Below are 10,000 nucleotides of genomic sequence, written 5' to 3'. Positions count from 1 at the left end.
CAAACTAAGGAAGGACTGAACATGTTTGCGCTTCATGATTCCTCTTCTTTTCAGTCTAATCTGATTCCAGATCAAAACGTTTTGGCTTAAAAAACACTAAAAAGTATTGCTAAAGAGGGGAGTTAACAGTAAAAAGCAAGCCAAAAGACAGATGAAGATAAAATAAGTAACTGAGATTTTTATATAAAACTCTGATTTCGAATTCTCAGCAAAAGATTAATGACACTCGATTGTAAAAACACAAAAGTTTCTGCAGTGCCTGACTTCTATGATGCACATTATAGGAATGGCTTTTGTTAGATATTTTGGCCGTTTTTAACGCCAGGAAAAGATTTGTTTAGTCACTTTATAGTGTAAAACGAAGTTATTATTAATTTAAGAAGCCTACAATATTTCTCTTTCTCTTTAAAGACAGCGATTTCCCGCGAATTTTTTTTTTTTTAACGTATTCCCTTGAAATATTATTGTCAGTGTTGCATCTTTAACGTTCTTACAGTGGCATATATATATTTTTTTTAAGTTAAGGTGGCGCCCTAGAGTATTTGCAAATACTCTCAGTACAGAGCATGAGTTACAAAAGGAAACCCAATTAATGTATCTTAAAGTTTTTCCTGTAGAGATTTACCAGTGTGCATAGCGATATAATAAGCCTTATTTTTAGGGTGTCAATTTTTGGATTAAGGCCGTTACCATGGCAACACCGCATCTAATGACAGGCAGATATATTCATATTTTTGGCCTAAATTCGTTATATTTATACTTTCCTTTGGTGTAAACTGAATTTCTTTTTCATTTATTGCCACATTATGCAAATTATATTGCCTGACACTTTGAAGCGGTAAAAGTTCAAGGTCGTTCAGACGGTTTTTCCAGTATTCTGTAATTTGTCATTTTTCTAAATATATTCGATTAGCTCTGACAGATTTCAACAAATTTATGGCATTTAATAGGAACTGTATGTGGTTACAACTAAGCCAATTTTCAAAAAAACTTTACCGAAGGCAGCGCGAAAGAGTTAGGAGTTTATTTTACAGATTTGGTCACGCTGACGTCACGAAAATCGGAAAACACGCGCGATTCAGGCTTTGCACGCCATACTAGTGCACAGCTTGCGCGCGCTCCTAAAATTCTAGGGAGCCTCTTTAACATCCTCTGTCAAAAATTTGCATAAGAATCTTGAAATAAACATCGCAGCGGCACAGAAGAAATGTAGTCGCATTTTCCTATTCGTCGAAATCTCGTTTCTTTTTTATTTTCGGATTGGCCCAGCCAGTATTACTCCTAGGAAAATTCAGTTTCAGCGCCTTCAACAGTGTTGCAGATAAGAGTCGGGTCTCGGATCATGCTCGACAAAGATAGCTCCCTGGCCCATCAGATGAAATGTAAATATTTAGTTAAATATTACAACAAAATTAAAAAACAAAAGACGGAAGTTTCGTGGCGAAAAAGTACGTTGTTTAACTATGAAAGTGACGAACGATTAACATTCTTCGCTGTAGCTATCTAATGTAAACAAGAACGTTGACACAAGCTCATCACGTGCACCTTTGTGGTTGCCTAGCACGTGATCAATTTATTCCTTTTGACAGAACATCATGACCTTCCCTTAATATATTAATTGCGTGCGTGCGTGCAAACAAGAATCACAATCCGTGTCACAAACCATATGCAATTAAATAAATTTCTCACAATTCAGGATCAAACCTGACAACCCTTTTCCGTGAGTAATAAAGCACAAAATAGACAACAAGATTTCTTTCAAATAGTTCTTCACTGTCGCATTCCCACTTATTTTTTTCATTGAAGATTGCAGAGTTGAGTACAAAATAAATGTAAACAGCCAGACAACTGAAATGCGACTTCATTAAAGACAGATGTATTCAAGGCGTTCGATTCCTTTAATGTTTGTTAAACCCTAACAGAATTTGCCATTTGGTTCACTGTTGTACATAATATCACACTTAGTAAAATATTGGAAACAAAGCTCACTTTGATATCCAACGAAGAAAGATGCAATTGTTATCGAAGAACATTACTGGTCGCTACAGTTAGTAAAATATTGGAAATACAGCGCAGCTCGATACAGCTCGGTGAAGTCCTTTACTGGTCGCTTTTAATATTCCAGGTATTAATTATTTTTGAATTCCCTGCCTGTCTTGTTTATCCAATTGACGTTCCATTCTTGAGCTCCATAAGGGTGAACCACCAAAACACCATTCGCGTTACAATGACTTCGACGCCATTGCATACGCGCAGAAGACTACGCACAAAGAAAATACTTAGCAGGGGAGTGACTGGTTCCATTTTCCGACACGGGAAAAAAAATAATAAAACGGAGACCTTTCACTCAGATTCTGAATGGATTGCCATATGGCAACCCAGTAAAAGGCCTACCCAACTGTTTATCTTCAATCGTTTTCTAACAATACTTGCTGGTCTTCCAATGTAACAACAGTGATTTGTTTCTGACAAATCGTTACCCGAAAAAAAAACTTGTGTGCTTACACAATGTTCGTAAATTGACAAATTGTTTCCCAAATGAAATCGTCCTGCGACTCTTAATCAAACCAAAGGATTATCATTGTCGTGAGATAATTTAGTCACTTTACGACACTCGTTTGTTAAAAAGAAACCGGGTTTGAGGCAAAGGCGGACAAAAGCTTTCTCTTACTTTTCGAATAGCTGCTCCAACGCTAGACTGTACGGCACGTAACGTGTGACACTCCGTGACAGATGGCAAAAATGTTTTCAACAATATTAGGGTTAGTCAGATTAGTGATTCTTGAAGTATTTACAAGGCAAACGACAGGTGTTGTTACAAACATTAACATATTAAAGGCTCGCGACAGTATTCTGTCCTAAAGAGGCTGCTGTTCAGAAAGAACCAATCTTGAATACGGCTTGCATCGAAAAAAAAAAAGGCCTCAAGTTATTATCATCATTTTACTGGATTTTTGAGACCGTCAGTTTCATTTTTTTCAAAGTGTCAATAAACTTTCGAATAATTTATCGCAACATTGAAAACTCTTAAACATGCAAGCCTGTGCCATGGGTAACCGCATTGTTGGGGATACTCTCAATTTCCGAATCCCTAATTTTGTTACCAGAAGAGATTTCTACACAAAATTTTAACTCGATGTACCTATCGTTAATAATACCGTGACACCCTTTCAGTTCCTTCATCCGGTCAGATGTTTCTTACTATTCGTTTTGTCATTTAATCCCGCCGTTACTGCATTATATGCGATCGTTTTGACTTGTCTCTTTACATGAAAGCTTGTAATTCAGCAAGTAAATCCACAGAGTACCAATATGGTATTTTATATATTAAGACTGTCGAAAGTGAGCCAAGAGCAAAGGACACGACTTCCTCTATGATTCATTCCCGATTTTTACCCAACACATGATGATATTCAGAATCTTAATCATAACTTAAAAACGTAGAACTGAATTACAAATCTCCTCATTTCACATGAACACCTGTAATCTTTGACGTATCGTAATTGAAACCTTTCAATTGTCAATAAGGACCGCACAGAGATGCTTCATTCTCAGAGAAATCAATGGGAATAGGTTTGTCGCTTTGTTTTGGAGGTAATGTCTGTTTTTTTTCGGCTACTTATTGTTCACTGTAGTTGACTTGATGCACTTATATATATATATTTCGTCCTGTCTGTGGCTTGCCTTGTGAGGTCGCCTACAAATCTAGCTGGGCTACTAAACGTCAGAAAATTTATCCTTCACTTAATTGGAAAACCAGAGGTTACAATAAGCTTTGAGAGAGATAAGAAGACAACGCCAATAGGTGTTGAAGACCAAGCAAACTTAACCATGTATGTATAGCTTCCAATAACAGCGTGTTTGACATCTAAACTTATGTTTTCAAGTCAAACAGTCAAGTTGCTAAGACGTAGATGTGGACTTAACATGCTAATGTTTCATGTTCATGGACAGCGTGACGGTGATCCTTTCTCGCGGCGCCAGGGAGTATATGGCTCAAAGCTACTTGAAGGATCGTCATAATAAGTCATTGTTTTTAAAGGCACGACTTTTGCGAGCAGTAACTGCCTTAAATAACAATTTTCAAGCACGGTTTCATTTAATTTTGTCTCAGTTTCTTTGTGCTTCAAAGGGAAAAGCCAAATAAATTAAACATGTGGTACTTGTACAAGTACAATAAAAACGTTATCGGATAACTTATTTCTTGCTTTGCTCAACGGTAGCAATAATTATTGTTTCTTAACTATCTCCGAGCAGTAGTTAACCGGTTTGATTCATAAATAGTCAAACTTGTGCACATGTTGTTGGCTCCGGCCGTCGAAGACTTATTGAATAGTCATTCTTTTAAGGATAAGAGACGGCTCTTATGAGTTATAGTTTCATAAAAAGTTATATATCCTAAAGAAAAATCAGGACACAGTCGATTCTCCAAAAAATATCTTTTTTCTGTTGTCGTGTCTTCAGAAATAAACACTGTAAGCAGGCGGCTGGTTTTAGACAGGTTTCCGTTCCCTTTCAAGTGCGCTTCTTTGGTCTGGTAAAAAGGGAAACATATACTTCATTATTAGACGTGGTTACATAGGCTATAGTTGAGCAAACGTGATGCAAAAGCGACGGCTTGATGATACCAAGTGCAGTATCGAGTAAAAGTATCGGGTCTAGCAACGGTTGGGATTTTCCTGGGTAGTACACCATTTGGTCTGCACAATGATCTTTTCGTTTTAGAAAATGTTGTACGATTGAATGTAAGTCTAACGGTGATATTTCAGTTTTATATTTCCTGGCATAGAAGCGGCTTAGTAATCTGCGGCCTTCGCCTCACGAAGGCAGCAATCTCCCGGTATCTTTTAGTTATTTCTTAAAGCTTTTGAGCTGATCGAGATGGTTTTGGAGAAGAAAATATTCTAATAAGGCCCGTCGTTTAAAAAGGGATATGATTGCGACAGGTGTTGTTAAGAATTTTAAAGAAAAATTGTGGTAATTCTTTATGCTTAAACTTTTACAATGAATTTAGGGGCACCTTCATAGATGTCTTGTAGATTATTTCCAGTAAAGGTTAAAGGGACCAAGGCTGATACAACGGAGAAGGAATATATTATGTAAAGCCAGGATCCTTTCCCGTCCCTATATATCCGCCTCTTTACTGCTAAATCATTTCAGTTTTTCCCGTTCCAATTATTTATTATATCGCTTTGTCGGGCCTTGCGACACATTTTGCGGGCTAAAATGGAGAATTTGGGTTAAATAAATTTTAGCTTGCTGAAATAAACCAAGGAAAAGTATGAAATTGTGCAATTGTACAATTAATTTCAACGCTTACAAATGAGCTTTATGGACTTTTCCTTTTTCATCTCTTACACTTTTTAAAAATTCAAATGGACAGATTTTGTAATTTCTAGCCAGCTTCGCTTGATGGCGTATTTTCATTGAGAGAAAATAAAATGCATTCAACTTGTAAACACTCGCGTGATTGTTCAGACTGTTTTGTTGTCTTTTTTTAAATTTTTATTTTGTCAATAGTAATAAAGTTAGTGTTTTTGGGCACAAATATGTTTTGGCCAGACGGCTGACGGCTCGGGTTAAAATGATCTGAGTCGGACCCAAAAGATAGTTATGCCCGAGAACATAAACTCTATTGTTTTATTGTACTCCATCCGTTAAGTCTGTTAATTAAATTCTTTAGCTCAGGTATTGTATCATGTTACACACCATATCACTATTCACACTGTAAGGTCTATGTAAACCGCATTCATTACTTGCAAAACATAAAGAAAGGCAGTGCCTCAATTCGAAATATTGAGTTTTAGTAGTATATTCCTTCACCGTTATATCAGCCTTGCTCTCTTTGGCTTTTAATAATATTAATCGTGCAGAGGAAATCCTTTATCAGTATCCAGTGCTTCTGTTTTCTTAGGCTGGTCCTTGCTTAGAAAGTAATATTTTATAATCTTCAACCATTTATTCAACATTTGATTAATTATTTATTCATTTAGTCATTCCTTCGTTCATTTAGTTATTTATTCAATAATTCAATTATTAATTTATTAATTAATTCGTTTACATAGTATTTCGTTGCACATGCATTACCAAGATACCTCAAGAATACATGAAAAAAAAAATTAACTCGGTAAACTTTTTTTCCTTTGTAGGTGACTGCAAAACTGCGGATTGGGTCAAAATTCCCAGTAATCATGTTTGATTCATTTAATATCACCATAGCAACAGTCGAGTGTTTATTAGCCATTACAAGCATCGCTGGAAACTTACTCGTATGTTTCGTCATAATCAAAAATCGTGATATGAGGTACATACATAGCATCTGCATCATCAAAATATCTTGGCTCAGTTCCCGCCTCCAAGGGTACCAAAGGGAACGACAAACAGTGAGGTGGGGTAGGTAAGGGGGGTGTGTAATGTTCAAGGGTCAAAATCAATGATTTAAACTGAAGGTTAAATGGATCGACGTGGCCGAGCGTACCGATCAAATTGTAACCACAATCCCAAAAACCTTTGAGCGGATACGAAACATCATTGATATATAACATGGTTTTGAGGCTTTTAAATTACTGATGCAAGATCTTTCAGAATTATTGCGGAAGTTGATTCAGTTGCGTTTTAATTTTTTTCTATTACCTTTATCTCATAGGACTCCTTTCAACTATCTGCTATTGAACCTTGCAGTAGCGGACATCATTTATCCAACCTTCCTCTCTACTTTTTTCATCTACCGTCACTCTTTCAATAACCCTGATGCAATGCTTGGGAATGCAATTTGCCTGTCGTTGAGGAAATTGGCGTGGATCGGAGGTGATTCTTCTGTATTCACTATGATTGCCATTGCAAGGGAACGCTACTGGGCTGTAGTACACCCATATTCAATTCAGCGGAAACTCACTTGGCGAAAATTGAAGGTGCGAAGATTAACCTGTTGAGCGTATACAGGCCATATAAATGATAAGCGGCCATTTGCAATGGCAGATCCTTTTTCATCAATTTCATTTTAATTTTATTTTCACCAATATGAGTGTCTTAAGGATACCCTCAAAAACTGAATTCATTTCTCACGAGAACAATTTTTCCAAACCTGTTTAGCATTTAGCAATTGACAATTGATCTTGACTTTTCTTTCCGAATCTTGGTTTTCAAAAGGCCTTTAAGGAATTACTATGGGAAGTATCCACAAATTTCAATCAAATCCGACAATATTGAAATGCCTCAAAAACGTTGGCAAATTCATCCCCTGGGTCCCTCAAATGAAATAAAAGTTTAGCTTTAAACCTCAATTCTCGGTATTTATCCCTTTCTCATAGCCTTTTTAAGGCTGGGAAAACTGACATTAACTACATACAGAGCGTCGGATCTTATGTCTGTCCATGACCTGAGGCTCTGGGAAACTCTATATAGGAGAGCATGCGCCATATGGTTCTTATAGCCAAAAATTGGCCGTTTGCACCTTACAACGTACGCCTGCTCACTCCTCGTGCTAACACGAATGAACCAATCAGAGAGGCTTTTCATTTTGCTTCGCGAAAACCAATAGAAAGACTTTTTGTTTCAGGGCTCCTTAGGACTCAATTTCTTCCTCAGTCATGCACAAAAGAGAAGAGCTCTGGGATTGAGATTGACATTAATTAGTAAAATAATACTAACAAGCTACCTGTGGTCGACCAAATACTTTAGTTGCCCTGTTTCCATAAAATTTACTTATCAACTGTTAAGTTTCATGCATCCCACGCTACAGGCAATTATTCCAGGTACTTGGACCCTTTCAGCACTGTTAAATACCCGAGGCTTTATGATCCAGAGCCTCGTCGGAAAAGTCGCCCTGAGGTCTTGTGATCACTTTTGGCTTGATTCCGAAGAATTCCAAAAGGCTCATCGCCTCACTATGGTAATCTTTGTTGGCATTTCATCCTTGTTGATGATTGGCTATTACTCGATCGTTGTTTACACTTTGTGGTTCAAACGTGACGATCAGAAGGAGAAACCACCTCATCAGCAGGTATGAATAATTTTATTGGCAGCGCAGCGAGTGGATTAGTTGGTTGAGTATCGGGCTGTAAAGCGGCGGGAGGTAGTGGGTTCGAACTCCTGCCGGATCAACACTCAGGATCTTAAAATAACTGAGGAGAAAGTGCTGCCTTTGTAATTTCATCTGCAAATGGTTAGACTTTCAAGTCTTCTCGGATAAAGACTGTAAACTGTAGGCCCCGTCTCACAAACATCTTCTATGAACCCACACACTGTTCGAGAAGAGTAGGGGATGAAGTCCCCGGTGCTGGGGCTGTCCTGTTTTCTCCAGCAGAAGTGGCCGTCTTGGAGGTGGTGTCTCTAAAATGGCTTGTGGTGTATGAAGCCACCTAAGCAGAAACAGCCATAAGTCAAAAAGGGACTTTGACGAGTGCTGGAATATGTAGATGTAGTATGTGGGAAGAAGTTCCAACCGGATCCATTGAGAAAGACCGAAAGACATCAAAACGTTTCGATGTTAATGCACTGATATCAAGTATAATATAATATTATATCCTACACATTTCAATCTGTAAGTTATTGATTTTATAGAAACAAAGGAGAGCTACGCAGTTCACCCATTTATTTTCTGTTTATCCGTGATAATCTCATAACCAGCTTAGTTCACAACCAGATCAAAGCGCCATTTCTCACTATTCGAAAAGAGACAATTGCAACCTGCAAACAGACGCCTGCCGTGCTAGTATTTTGCCAGAGAGACTTCTTCGCATTTTGCCAGCGCCTGTGCTTTTATAAGCGCGGTCTGAGAACAAATCGAACCAAACATTTCCACCGAAGGATTAACTCAATGAGAAAGAGCGTTTTCGTGGGGTACACCTCTAGTAAGTTGCAATATTTTCAGTCACAACGTTTTATCTTACTTCTTTAGACTTTAAAAGGGGCACTGGCGAACCAACAAATCAGAGACAGCAAGAGGCTATGGATAGCCTACACTTTGTTCGAAGGATTTCTAGACGATTTTCTTTTAAGAGGGCTCAAACCGATTTTAACACTTTCAACAAACTGTTTTATCTGGAAGGATTGAATAATTCTTCCAAAGTTTTAACACTTACTGAAAAAGTTATGATGCCATTTGAAACACCAAAATATGCATAACGAGATGTACTCATTAATGTGGCGTAATTGCAACAGAAGAGCCATCGAATAATTTAACATTGATAATAGCGCCGAGTTGGCTATTACCAGTCTCATATCCAACAAGCGCGAGTGGAATAATTGTTTATTCAATTCCTGAAAGTTCAAAAGTTTGGAAGTACGAAATATGAGCGAAAAAGGGGAGAAAATCCTAGCGAAATCGAAGAAACTTGATGAAGATGCGATGTTGTGTAATATCTAGTGGCCAGACAGACGCAGACTCATCACAAAAACTTTTCTTACCTTTTCGCGTACTTCTAAGCTTCAGGATTGATACAAACTTTCCACAAAAACGTTTTCTTTGATTATTTTTTTTTTTTGCTTTATACCGACAGAGATTTCGCTTTCCGGCGAAAAAAACTTTAATTTAACAACAAAATGCAATCATTTACCACATAAGGTCAAACTAAGGTATATGAGCTGATAACCGAGATTGAGTGAACCAATTAGAGCACGATAAATGCATTATCAGAGGTTGAGAATTTAATAACAGCTAATATTTTGTCTTTAAACGCATCTACCTCAAAAACGAACTCGCTGATCCCCATTTTTTATTGCTGTTGAGTGATTGCACGCTAAGATGAAACTTTCTGCAAAGTTTGAAAAATCATTTAGCAATAAAAAATTGGCGTCACAGAGTTCGTTTTTGAGATATAAGAGCTTAAACACAAAATGTAGGGAGTTTTTAGATGGTTCTTTTGTTTGCATGGTAATTTAGTACGTCACATTAATATGTGCATCTCGTTAAGCAATTATTGGTGTTTCATTTTGGTACCTGAAGTTCACAGTATTTCAGTGCTTTTTTTTTTTTTTTTAATCTTGCAATATTTTGCTC

At 37.3% G+C, this 10,000-nt stretch overlaps 1 protein-coding gene across 1 annotated transcript in view; it reads left to right on the top strand.

Moving 5' to 3' along the window:
• The first annotated feature begins 3,533 nt into the window (after positions 1-3,533).
• The window catches only part of LOC138050661 (tachykinin-like peptides receptor 86C), an 8,894-nt gene continuing 2,427 nt past the window's right edge, over positions 3,534-10,000 (top strand). Inside the window, exons 1-4 of the mRNA XM_068896966.1 lie at positions 3,534-3,594; positions 6,150-6,304; positions 6,647-6,911; positions 7,742-8,002. Coding sequence (XP_068753067.1) covers positions 6,192-6,304; positions 6,647-6,911; positions 7,742-8,002 — 639 coding nt within the window. The 5' untranslated portion in view covers positions 3,534-3,594; positions 6,150-6,191. The remainder of the gene's footprint in view (positions 3,595-6,149; positions 6,305-6,646; positions 6,912-7,741; positions 8,003-10,000) is intronic.

Source organism: Montipora capricornis, chromosome 6 (genome assembly GCF_036669925.1).
Source record: "Montipora capricornis isolate CH-2021 chromosome 6, ASM3666992v2, whole genome shotgun sequence".
NCBI lineage: Eukaryota > Metazoa > Cnidaria > Anthozoa > Scleractinia > Acroporidae > Montipora > Montipora capricornis.
Note: the sequence above shows the minus strand (reverse complement) of the source record. Positions and strands in the feature narration are given on the sequence as shown.